General features: G+C 42.7%; 1 protein-coding gene across 1 annotated transcript in view; it reads right to left on the bottom strand.

Annotated features, from left to right (window-relative positions):
* The window catches only part of LOC126147521 (NPC intracellular cholesterol transporter 1 homolog 1b-like), a 141,609-nt gene that overhangs the window by 110,656 nt on the left and 17,378 nt on the right, over nucleotides 1-13,575 (bottom strand). Inside the window, exon 3 of the mRNA XM_049915700.1 lies at nucleotides 10,321-10,509. Within this exon, the coding sequence (XP_049771657.1) occupies nucleotides 10,321-10,509 (189 nt within the window). The remainder of the gene's footprint in view (nucleotides 1-10,320; nucleotides 10,510-13,575) is intronic.

Here is a 13,575-nt window from a genome sequence, read left to right as displayed (position 1 = left end):
ACGGGTGTCTTGCGACGTCCGCACCGAGCAGACGGAAAAAAAAGTTGGTAGAGCACTTGTCCGCAAAAGTTAGTGGTCCCGAGTTCGAGTCTCGGTCCAGCACACAGTTTTAATCTGCCAGGGAGTTTCATATCAGCGCACACTCCGCTGCAGAGTGAAAATCTCATTCTAATTTTACTTGCTTTCCTCCCAATAGTGAATTATTGTTTTCCTGTTTTCAGGTCACAAGTTGTAATCAACTAATTAAGAGGAGCACGAAAATGATAACACATTTTCTGTTTCAGTTTAACGTACTTAATTTGCCGTACCACACAATCCTCCTCAGAGTGCTCGGGAGCATGGTATAAAATTAGACGTTGCTCTAACAATATTAGCGTCTCACTGACAATACGTAGGCACTGAGTATGATATGATGTGACAGAAAGTTTTACCTGCTTAGCTGGAAAGACTATAATAGCTGACACTTAATCTTTAATGTGTATCAGTATTCTTGGTTTGGAGATGGAAAACAATCTGTTCTGTAAAAATTTTATCACTTGCAGACTGGAGGCATAGCTGCAAGGTCAGAAAACTATACTTCACTCAATGAAACAGCTGTGGAGTGCATTTCACGTATTATGATGATAGCACTGTTTTTAATACCGACTTTGGACTGGTATTGTGACATATAGTTAAGAAACAGTTCGCCGGCAAGACGAGAAAACAGTAGTATTTTTTTTCTGTTGAGATGGGCTATAGTAATGGAAGAGCATGCAATCACTCTTTACAACTCATTTTCAGTCTGCCATTAACTTCCTTTGGCTGATTTTCTCTGTTTTCGTACGAGATGCATAACTTGGGTACTTCTGATTTTATACTTTAATCTTGGATTGAAAGTTGTATGGGATGAGTGGCTGGGAGTCCCCGAAGAACAGATTCAAACGACAAATTGTAAAGGTTTTTCTCCTTTCACTCACAGAGGCACGTCTCCTTCGCGAGGTGTGAAAGTCATGAACTCGTGTATCTGCTGGATGTAGGTGACTCTAATAGGTATTTGTGGTGCGTAACGTATTCCTCTCGATTAGCAACAAAGCGGCCGTCGGATTTGTCCTCATCCGACAGACGGATCCTCATCAACGGCATCTACATCTAAATCTACGTCTACATTTATACTTCGCAAGCCACCCAACGGTGTGTGGCGGAGGGCACTTTACGTGCCACTGTCATTACCTCCCTTTTCTGTTCCACTTTCGTATGGTTCGCGGGAAGAACGACTGTCTGAAAGCCTCCGTGCGCGCTCGAATCTCTCTAATTTTACATTCGTGATCTCCTCGGGAGGTATAAGTAGGGGAAAGCAATATATTCGATACCTCATCCAGAAACGCACCCTCTTGAAACCTGGCGAGCAAGCTACACCGCGATGCAGAGCGCCTCTCTTGCAGAGTCTGCCTCTTGAGTTTTCTAAACATCTCCGTAACGCTATCACGGTTACCAAATAAACCTGTGACGAAACGCGCCGCTCTTCTTTGGATCTTCTCTATCTCGTCCGTCAACATCACATGTGATCGCTTTGTTAGACACCGTGGAGAGGTTTGGAATTAAATCCTGGACATTGCTACGAGTTCTGGTGATCAATAACTTCACGCCACCATCTCTCCTCCCCTTGCCGGCCAAATACTGATGGCATAAATTTCTTTCACTACCAACTTTCGAACCACCCTCCGACTTAGGCGCCAGTGCGCCAATGGATCTCAGCCACATAGGTGCAAACGGACCTTAGTCGGCTGGTACTTCCTGGTACGCACAGCAGCTCCGTGAACATGCTCCACATGTTATTAAGTAAGCACTGGTCTGAAGGTGATCGCTTGTACTGAAAACGGTCATCGGAATTAATTAAAAAATAATTTTTAAATGAAAACACCGCCATTGGACTGTATAGTTGTTTATTGAATTACGACTCAGGTTTCATCCTTTTATGACATTTTCATGTGACTGAGTTTATGTCATTAACAAATATTGCAGGGGATCAAGCTCATATTGTCCTCCAGTATGAGTTAAGGACAAACTTAGTATCTCGAAAATAGCATAAAAGGCCGAAACATGGGTTGTAATTGAATAAACATTTATACAATCAAAGGGCGGTGTGTTCATTTAAAAATTATTGTATGACTGTTGCTAAGCAACATCAAATACTGTTTAACAAATAATTGTTGCCATCTGGACTGACTTTTTCTGTTATAAATACTTTTTTATTGTTTTTCTAATGGTCTAAACCAAGAGTGGGCAATCGCCTCTGGCCCACGTTTGGTTTCATTCCGGCCCACGGAGGAAATTCCAGTTGAACATAAAATACAATATTCTCAAAAACACCTGTTATGAGGCATAATTTGTTGGCATGTCGTGTGTGGAAATGGGAGCCATCCGTATCGGTCCGTTATCGCATCAACATTAACGTCACTGTCTACATCTGCATCTACATGGATACTCTGCAAATCAAATTTAAGTGCCTGGCAGAGGGTTCATCGAACCACCTTCACAATTCTCTATTATTCCAATCTCGTATAACGCGCGGAAAGAATGAACACCTATATCTTTCCGTACGAGCTCTGATTTCCCTTATTTTATCGTGGTGATCGTTCCCCCCTATTTAGGTCGGAGTCAACAAAATATTTTCGCATTCGAAGGAGAAAGTTGGTGATTAGAATTTCGTGTGAAGATTCTGTCGCAACGAATAACGCCTTTCTTTCAATGATTTCCAACCAAAATCCTGTATCATTTCTGTGACACTCTTCCTCATATTTAGCTATAATACAAAACGTGCTGCCTTAATTTGAACTTTTTCGATGTACGCCGTCAGTCCTATCGGGTAAGGAGCCCACACCGCGCAGCAGTATTCTAAAAGAGGACGGACAAGCGTAGTGTAGGCAGTCTCCTTACTAGGTCTGTTACATTTTCTAAGTGTGCTACCAGTAAAACGCAGTCTTTGGTTAACCTTCCCCACAACATTTTCTATGTGTTCCTTCCAATTCAAGTTGTTCGTAATTGTAATACCTAGGTATTTACGTAGTTGAATTTACGGCTTTTAGATTAGACTGATTTATCGTGTAACCGAAGTTTAACGAGTTCCTTTTAGCACTCATGTGGATGACCTCACACTTTTCGTTATTTGGGGTCAACTTCCACTTTTCGCACAATTCAGATATTTTTTCTAAATCGTTTTGCAGTTTGTCTTGATCTTCTGATGACTTTATTAGTCGATAAACGATAGCGTCATCTGCAAAAAACCGAAAACGGCTGCTCAGATTGTCTCCCAAATCGTCTATAGAGATAAGGAACAGCAAAGGGTCTATAACACAACCTTGGGGAACGCCAGAAGTCACTTTGTATTACTCGATGACTTTCCGTCAGTTACTGCGAACTGTGACCTCTCTGACAGGAAATTAGAAATTCAGTCACATAACTGAGACGATATTCCATAAGCACGCAATTTCACTTTGAGCCGCTTGTGTGGTACAGTGTCAAAAGCCTTCGGAAAATCCAGAAATACCAAATCGATCTGAAATCCCTTGCCAATAGCACTCAACATTTCGTGTGAATAAAGAGCTAGTTGTGTTTCACAGGAACGATGTTTTCTAAACCCATGTTGACTGTGTGTCGATAGACCGTTTTCTTCGAGGTAATTCATAATGTTCGTACACAATATATGTTCTAAAATCCTGCTGCATATCGACGTTAGCGATATGGGCCTGTTATTTAGTGGATTACTCTTACTACCTTTCTAGAATATTGGTGTGACTTGTGCAACTTTCTAGTCTTTGGTTACGGATCTTTCGTCGTGCGAACGGTTGTATATGAATGTTAGGTATGGAGCTAATGCATCAGCATACACCGAAAGAAACCTAATTGGTATACAGTCTGGACCAGAAGAGTTTCTTTTACTAAGTGATTTAAATTGCTTTACCATCCGAGGATATTTACTTCTACGTTACTCATGCTGGCAGCTGTTCTCGATTCGAATTCTGGAATATTTACTTCGTCTTCTTTTGTGAAGGCATTTCGGAAGGCTGTGTTTAATAACTCTGTTTTGGCAGCACTGTCTTCGATAGTATCTCCATTGCTATCGCGCAGAGAAGGCATTGATTGTTTCTTGCCGCTAACATACTTCACATAAGACCAGAATCTGTTTGGATTTTCTGCCAGGTTTCGAGACAAAGTTTCGTTGTGGAAACTATTATAGGCATCTCGCATTGAAGTCCGCGCTAAATTTCGAGCTTCTGTAAAAGATCGCCAATCTTGGAGATTTTGCGTGCGTTCAAATTTGGCATGTTTGATTCGTTGTTTCAGCAACAGTGTTCTAACCCGTTTTGTGTACCAAGGAGGATCAGCTCCATCATTTGTTAATTTATTTGGTATAAATTTCTCAATTGCTGCCGATATTATTTCATTGAATTTAAGCCACATCTGGTCTATCTACACTTATTATTTGGAATGATTGGAGATTGTCTCTCAGGAAACTGTCAAGTGAATTTTTATCTGCTTTTTGGAATATGTATATTTTTCGCTTATTTTTCGAGGATTTGGGGATTACAATATTCAATCTCGCTACAACCCCGTGTTCACTAATACCTGAATCATTGCAGTTTTGACTTTATGCAATGGGAGCGCTGTTTTCGGAACCGCTAGCTTAAGCATGTGAATCAGGCTCGCGGGTCACAGGTTGCCCATGTCTGGTCTAAACAGTTGCGTATAACTGAGAGTTCTACGGAGCTATGTGGCGTGTAGGTAAAGGCGATGCACTAGTGTTGCTGGTTTCATGCTAGGTTTCATCAAAATCCAGATTTTCTTTCTTAATTTAATACAGACAAGCGCTATTGGAAAGGCATTTACGGATGAAGTAAGATTGCTCAAATGTTTCTAAAATGAGTAATCCTGTAACAAACAATTTAAATTAATTTGAATTTAGAATAATTTATTTCTCCTAGTTTTGTTCCCTTTCGCTACTTTTATTGTGTCTATTCCTTTGCTGTTCTCGTTTCATTATGTTTCTTCCTTTTTTTTATCATCCACTGATAGTTTTCGTTGTTGGCCTTATTTTATCTCATTGTACCTGGAAACATAATTTAACCTATAAGTAGCACTTTCCTATGCTTTTTTGATTATAATTTGTTATTCCATCTTTAAGAGCTACGGAGTATTGACCTATCTTTTATGGGACAATACAGCTGTGTGTGATCATCCCCACAGACATTTACTAGATTCGAGCCAACTGCTGATGAAGCACTGTCTCGACATCCGATCACTTCACGACTCCAGTGCAACTGGTTCGCATGGTGACTCGTAACTTTTTCTTGATCATTTCTTCTGGCAGACGAGAACTCCTCAAAATTCTGTTTCCTTTGTGAACTATTTAGAGTGACATGGACTTTTACTTTTGGGAGGGGTCGTATAATGGCTAACATAAAAACCAAATTACAAACACGGAATTTAAAAATATTTTCTCTTGTACTTGACTATATGTGACTACAAAACATGAATGCAACTTTGTTTGCAATTATAATTCTACGTATCACTGTCATTATTACAAAATGGAAGATTTGTAAACCACGACCATTGTTAAATTGTGTATTAAGTAAGACATTATTTAAATGGAATGGGGCATGTTTCATAAAAAGTAGAAAAAGCAGGATTTAAACGTTAAAACAACTCTAACTGTAGCAATATGGGTATACAGGGTGGTTATAATTACACTTTCACTATTTGAAACGGCCCCCACGAAAAACGAATTATCGTAGGACAATAAAACTTTGTGGAAACATTTATAAGGACGTGGGGATGTGAACTAGCAAAGAAACCATTCAAAGAAACACATTTTAATTTCCACGTGAGAGGGTAACAATTGTTAATTGCATGCTTGTTTTCGTTCCAGGTTACAAGCGTTGCTCAGTGTGACGACCATCTCCATCCACGACAGCCTGGAACCGCACTATACTGCTTCCTGGATCCTCTTAGGTGGGATGTTGGCTACCTGCATCTCTATACTCATCTTCAACCTCCAACGTCTGTCAGTGTCCCGTTGATAAACACTGTCCTTCAGGTAATCCCATAGCCAGAAATCACACGAGTTCCAGTCTCGGTGGCCACGCAGTTTGGAACGATCGGTCTGTGATTCCGTCTTCTTCATATGTCACAGAGTAACTTAGTGACCTCACGAGCAATTTGAGGTGGAGCTGCATAGTACATGCATCGGGACTGTTGATTCCAAAGCACCTCTCTCCCGTAGAGCAGGGATCACGCGTTAGCGAAGCGATCACAGTAACGTGTGCCGTTCAAGCAGCACGCCCTTTGTCCTTGGGGTCCGAGTACCTAGTACGTCACTGCACCAGTAACGCCGCCCAACGGCAAGTCAAGACACTAAGACAACTGACACCCCAAATCCTGCAGCTCAGTCTGAATATCATTCGTATAAAGTTGGGACCCATGTGGTAAATTGTGTCTCGCAAGTAGCGAAAGTTTAATTACAATCATCCTGTATAAGAAGACATATAGTTGAACGTTGTGTGTACCATTGGTCGCGTACTTCACCTAGTAGCAGGTTGTTTATGTTGTTGGTATGATTATGATTCACTGATTGATGGAGATTTTAGTTGTTTGCACCACAGCAGTATGCACTTTTAATATTTTCTGATTTTCTGAATTTTAATTGGTCTCGTTTATTATGAGCCATTTGTATGAACATTTTAGCTGTAATTTTAAGCAAGATATTTTATACGGCTTACTGTTTGTCATGTTTCTCTTCGTGATTGTATCTGGAAACCCGAGGGGTTCAAATGGCTCTGAGCACTATGGGACTCAACTGCTGAGTTCATTAGTCCCCTAGAACTTAGAACTAGTTAAACCTAACTAACCTAAGGACATCACACACATCCATGCCCGAGGCAGGATTCGAACCTGCGACCGTAGCGGTCTCGCGGTTCCAGACTGCAGCGCCAGAATCGCGCGGCCACTTCGGCCGGCTCTGGAAACCCGATAGCTATCGCAATCCAACACCTACTGGTGCCATCTGATGTCGGATGTGTATACTAGCTGTGCACTTCTTCTCTGCATAGCAGCTCCGCCCCCTACGTTTTTCTGTATGATGCATGTATGTGGGCTTCATCCAGTTTTAGCTGATGTGGACGACGCCGCGTATTTGACAATGTAGTCTGCTGTCGATTTACACAGATGAGACTAAGCCGGTTATTAGTTTTTGAATACTTCTTGTCTGTTGTCGAGGTGGTGTGTTTTATAGAACACTGTGCGAGGCTCTTTTAAAAAATCTGACAAGGGCAACTACCTGCTGGTGTTTTCGTGTGTTTTTAGGCGCCGTTTCGCGTGTATTTAACGTCTTCATTATCAGTAAGTTGCTTTTTTTTATATATATTTTTAAATACTGAGTGTGTTTTGGGCTTTTATTGCATTAAATTGTTTACTTGTCTCTGAAAACTTTATCCGCCATGTTTCGATTGGTTTCACTCGTATCTTTTAAGACACAGCACAATGTTTCTTCAAATTCTGACGACGGTTGTCTTATGGCTATAAATCACTTCGTACACTTTCACAGACACTGTAAATAGCTCATATTATAGCCAGTAGCGTCAGCAAGTAAGACAGAATCAGTCATACCCCATCTGGATGCTAAAAACTGAGTCATAATATATTCCATTGGAACAATAACTGATAAAAATTCTAAAGCAGGGAAAAAATTGCATCAGTGTGAAGTATCGGATGTAGCGCATACCATATTGCATAAAATAGTGGCTCACATGTGACGTGTAAGAACCCCAAACAAGAAACCGATGACGTTAAAAATCGAAAATTTAAAAAAATACAATAAACCTCCTAGCTACAAAATATTACAAAAATGTGAGGCGGCACAAAATGAGAACATGAGTCCGGATGGAGTACTAAAATATCTTGATTTGCTGTTACGTCTAGTAGATAAGAAAATCCATCCAGTGATTCCATTATTCCAGCGTAGTCTTGCCAACCTTAGCAATAAAAGGTTAATTCAAAAATGGCTCTGAGCACTATGGGACTCAACATCTTCGGTCATAAGTCCCCTAGAACTGAGAACTACTTAAACCTAACTAACCTAAGGACAGCACACACACCCATGCCCGAGGCAGGATTCGAACCTGCGACCGTAGCAAGGTTAATTGCCCAGACGATAGAGCTGCCTCTTTGTGACTCAGCGATCAATGTAGAGATTGAAAACCTTACATACATTGCTGTTATGAATGGCAAACACTCTTTACGAGATTGACTTGTCTTAAAGTCTGTTATCTCTCTTAGCTGCATTTCCGATACGGAAAATAATTATGTACGTTTGCCCTTCGCCGGCCGGTGTGACCGAGCGGTTCTAGGCGCTTCAGTCTGGGACCGCGCGACCGCTACGGTCGCAGGTTCGAATCCTGCCTCGGGCATGGATGTGTGTGATGTCCTTAGGTTAGTAAGGTTTAAGTAGTTCCAAGTTCTAGGGGACTGATGACCTCAGATGTTAAGTCCCATAGTGCTAAGAGCCATTTGAACCATTTTGATGAAAGGACGAACAGCAACAAATCACCAAATTCACGACAAAAGTATTATTACGCAGTAATAAGTTGTACTGTCGGTGGAAAACAACACTCCGAGCGCATTACGTAACACGTGAATGCTGTGATTTTGGTGTAGTCTTTAGCATTGTTCACTATTACCACATTAGTTGACCGATTGTAAACGTAACTGCCAGAATAAAAGTAAGTAACTATCTCTTTCAGTTGGCGGACTCACGAGAGTTAAATCCATTACTTGAATTCGGAATAAAGAATTTACAGACATGATAGTAAAAACCGGGAATACCATTCCAATAATCTTTATCGCTAAGGTGGAAAATGGTTAAGCATTACATTTGCTTGATACTTGTTCTTGGAGCAGGTGGTGGATGTTGAATAAAGCACTGGAAGATATACGTCCTCGTTAAAATTCTGCGGATTTCTGGAAACATTACATGCTGAATGCTGAAGTAACCTGACATGACAGAGTGCAGACACAACGCAATTTAAAAATAGTATGTCAGATATTAGCATCCAGCTGGGTTATGATTGATTCTCTCTTACTTTCTGAGGTTACTGGCTATAACACGACACTATTTAGCGCGCCTGTGGTCTAATTTTCACTGAAGTGGATAAAAGTCTACAAAATGATTTATACCCATAAGACTGTCTGGCTCACTGAGAAAATAGTTCTCTTGATTCTCTTGTGGAGGTTTTATTGGTCTGTGCCAAAGCAGTATATATTTTTAGTACTTTCCGATTTTCTAAACTTTATTATCTCCATTTAGTACACGGCTGCGTTTACTTGCCGTGTACTTCTTGTACGCAGCATGAGCAACTCCGCCTCCTACGTTTTTACTGTATGATGCATGTATGTAGGTTTCATCCAGTTTCAGCGGATGTGGACGGCGCCGCGTATTTGACAATGCAGTCTGCTGTCTATTTACACAGATGTACGTACTTCTTGTGAGACTACGCCAATTATTAGTTTTTGAATACTTCTTGTCTGTTATCGAGGTGAGGTGTTTTACAGGACACCGTGCGAGTCTCTTTTAAAAAAATTTGTCAAGGGCAACTACTTGCTGGGGCATTCATGTTTTTTGGCGCCGTTTCGCGTATGTTTAACATCTTCTTTATCAGTAAGATGCTTTTTTAATACATATTTTACACATTGAGTGTGTTTTGAGCATTTAGTGCATAAACTGTTTACTGGCTTGTGAACACTTTATCGGCCATGTTTCTATATGTTTTACTCGTATCTTTTAAGACACCGCACAATGTTTCTACAAACTCTGACGAGGGCGTTTTCCCGCTGCGACATTTGTATGCGCGGAATCCTGTGAGATTAACACCATATTTGCCAGTAAATGTTTGTATTTTTCTTGTTAGTCCAGTTTTGCTAAATCGGAATCTTTTTTTTTTCTCGTTGGGCAATTTGAAGATGCCTTGTATAAGGCGAAACGCGTCACTGGATTATAAATAAAATAAAAAAATTCACTTTTACAACCAAGGCTGTTTGTTCTTTCATGTTGTTACCACTGGTTGGTGTACGACACTACCAAGGATTGGAATACGTTTCATATTTCAATATTTTAAGGATGTTATGTGGCGGCAGTACTTTCATAATTTTTTCAAAGAGGTTTCATCCAAGTTGCGTTAAGTTAGGGACCCAGTGTGTACACTTTCAAAGCTAATTGCTAGTATTTGTTGCTCGTGAGGCGGAACTGAGCATTACATTGCAGCACAATAATTTTCGGCACGGAATACGAACCTTCTTGAGTTTCTTCATTTATTTTCGTAGACCCTGGTTCCATAAAGCGGCTCTGATATGGATCGCACGTCATTCCACACAGGTGCTTGCGGAAGTTGTTCAGGCACGTAGGACAGCGCTTCAGCAGGCCCTCAGCCACGCTCAGCTTCTCTTGCATCGAAACGAGCATGGGCCCATCGCAGCACAGAGCTGGAAGAAGGGAGGTTAAGGTTTAACATCACGTCCTGTTTCTTGAAACTAAAAAAAGAACTGTGAGCCGTAACTTAATTAAGAAGGATAAAACATACAGACAACTAAAAATATGGTAACTTATAAGCAAACACAAATGAAGAATGGAAAGTACATTTGTAACATTGTTTTCATACAAGGATATTCGGCATTCAAAACCCCTTCTACGGTGATCCCCTGTTCTTGTCTTTTCCGCTTGCATCCCTTTGTTACCGCGTCACGTGCCGGCAACATCAGGCGTCATCCAAGGTCGCGGTGGGCAGTGATCATAGTGCTTTGGGTGATTAGTGCATCTATTCCTGTTTTATGGCATGTTCTACACGGAAGGGTGATCCGCTGCTGGGGATCTTACCACTATAGATTTACTGAATAAATACACTCCTGGAAATGGAAAAAAGAACACATTGACACCGGTGTGTCAGACCCACCATACTTGCTCCGGACACTGCGAGAGGGCTGTACAAGCAATGATCACACGCACGGCACAGCGGACACACCAGGAACCGCGGTGTTGGCCGTCGAATGGCGCTAGCTGCGCAGCATTTGTGCACCGCCGCCGTCAGTGTCAGCCAGTTTGCCGTGGCATACGGAGCTCCATCGCAGTCTTTAACACTGGTAGCATGCCGCGACAGCGTGGACGTGAACCGTATGTGCAGTTGACGGACTTTGAGCGAGGGCGTATAGTGGGCATGCGGGAGGCCGGGTGGACGTACCGCCGAATTGCTCAACACGTGGGGCGTGAGGTCTCCACAGTACATCGATGTTGTCGCCAGTGGTCGGCGGAAGGTGCACGTGCCCGTCGACCTGGGACCGGACCGCAGCGACGCACGGATGCACGCCAAGACCGTAGGATCCTACGCAGTGCCGTAGGGGACCGCACCGTCACTTCCCAGCAAATTAGGGACACTGTTGCTCCTGGGGTATCGGCGAGGACCATTCGCAACCGTCTCCATGAAGCTGGGCTACGGTCCCGCACACCGTTAGGCCGTCTTCCGCTCACGCCCCAACATCGTGCAGCCCGCCTCCAGTGGTGCCGCGACAGGCGTGAATGGAGGGACGAATGGAGACGTGTCGTCTTCAGCGATGAGAGTCGCTTCTGCCTTGGTGCCAATGATGGTCGTATGCGTGTTTGGCGCCGTGCAGGTGAGCGCCACAATCAGGACTGCATACGACCAAGGCACACAGGGCCAACACCCGGCATCATGGTGTGGGGAGCGATCTCCTACACTGGCCGTACACCACTGGTGATCGTCGAGGGGACACTGAATAGTGCACGGTACATCCAAACCGTCATCGAACCCATCGTTCTACCATTCCTAGACCGGCAAGGGAACTTGTTGTTCCAACAGGACAATGCACGTCCGCATGTATCCCATGCCACCCAACGTGCTCTAGAAGGTGAAGTCAACTACCCTGGCCAGCAAGATCTCCGGATCTGTCCCCCATTGAGCATGTTTGGGACTGGATGAAGCGTCGTCTCACGCGGTCTGCACGTCCAGCACGAACGCTGGTCCAACTGAGGCGCCAGGTGGAAATGGCATGGCAAGCCGTTCCACAGGACTACATCCAGCATCTCTACGATCGTCTCCATGGGAGAATAGCAGCCTGCATTGCTGCGAAAGGTGGATATACACTGTACTAGTGCCGACATTGTGCATGCTCTGTTGCCTGTGTCTATGTGCCTGTGGTTCTGTCAGTGTGATCATGTGATGTATCTGACCCCAGGAATGTGTCAATAAAGTTTCCCCTTCCTGGGACAATGAATTCACGGTGTTCTTATTTCAATTTCCAGGAGTGTATATGTCTAATCTAATGTAATGGACTGTACACAAATATTTTACGGATGAATGGCCTTGATGGGTCGTAGATCGAACACTCTATGTGTATTTAAATCATTTTTATTCGCTCTTCGCTGTTCAGGCCAGATGGCAGTTATAAGAGTCGAGGGACATGAAAGGGAAGCAGTGGTTGGGAAGGGAGTGAGACAGGGTTGTAGCCTCTCCCCGATGCTATTCAATCTGTATATTGAGCAAGCAATAAAGGAAACAAAAGAAAAGTGCGGAGTAGGTATTAAAATCCATGGAGAAGAAATAAAAACTTTGAGGTTTGCCGATGACATTGTAATTCTGTCAGAGACAGCAAATGACTTGAAAGAGCAGTTGAACGGCATGGACAGATCTTGAAAGGAGGGTATAAGATGAACATCAACAAAAGCAAAACAAGGATAATGGAATGTAGTCGAATTAAATTGGGTGATGCTGAGGGAATTAGATTAGGAACTGAGACACTTAAAGTAGTAAAGGAGTTTTACTATTTTGGGAGCAAAATAACTGATGATGGTCGAAGTAGAGAGGATATAAAATGTAGACTGACAATGGCAAGGAAAGCGTTTCTGAAGAAGAAAAATTTGTTAACATCGAGTATTGATTTAAGTGTCAGGAAGTCGTTTCTGAAAGTTTTTGTGTGCAGTGTAGCCATATATGGAAGTGAAACATGGACGATAAATAGTTTAGACAAGAAGAGAATAGAAGCTTTCGAAATGTGGTGCTACAGAAGAATGCTGAAGATTAGATGGGTAGATCACATAACTAATGAGGAGGTATTGGTTCAAATGGCTCTGAGCACTATGGGACTTAACATTTGTGGTCATCAGTTCCCTAGAACTTAGAACTACTTAAACCTAACTAACCTAAGGACATCACACACATCCATGCCCGAGGCAGGATTCGAACCTGCGACCGTAGCAGTCGCGCGGTTCCGGACTGAGCGCCTAGAACCGCTAGACCACCGCGGCCGGCTGAGGAGGTATTCAATAGAATTGGGGAGAAGAGGAGTTTGTGGCACAACTTGACTAGAAGAAGGGATCGGTTGGTAGGACATGTTCTGAGGCATCAAGGGATCACCAATTTAGTACTTCAGGGCAGCGTGGAGGGTAAAAATCGTAGAGGGAGACCAAGAGATGAATACACTAAAGAGATTCAGAAGGATGTAGGCTGCAGTAGGTACTGGGAGATGAAGAAGCTTGCA

The sequence above is a fragment of the Schistocerca cancellata genome, chromosome 2, assembly GCF_023864275.1.
Source record: "Schistocerca cancellata isolate TAMUIC-IGC-003103 chromosome 2, iqSchCanc2.1, whole genome shotgun sequence".
Lineage (NCBI taxonomy): Eukaryota > Metazoa > Arthropoda > Insecta > Orthoptera > Acrididae > Schistocerca > Schistocerca cancellata.
Note: the sequence above shows the minus strand (reverse complement) of the source record. Positions and strands in the feature narration are given on the sequence as shown.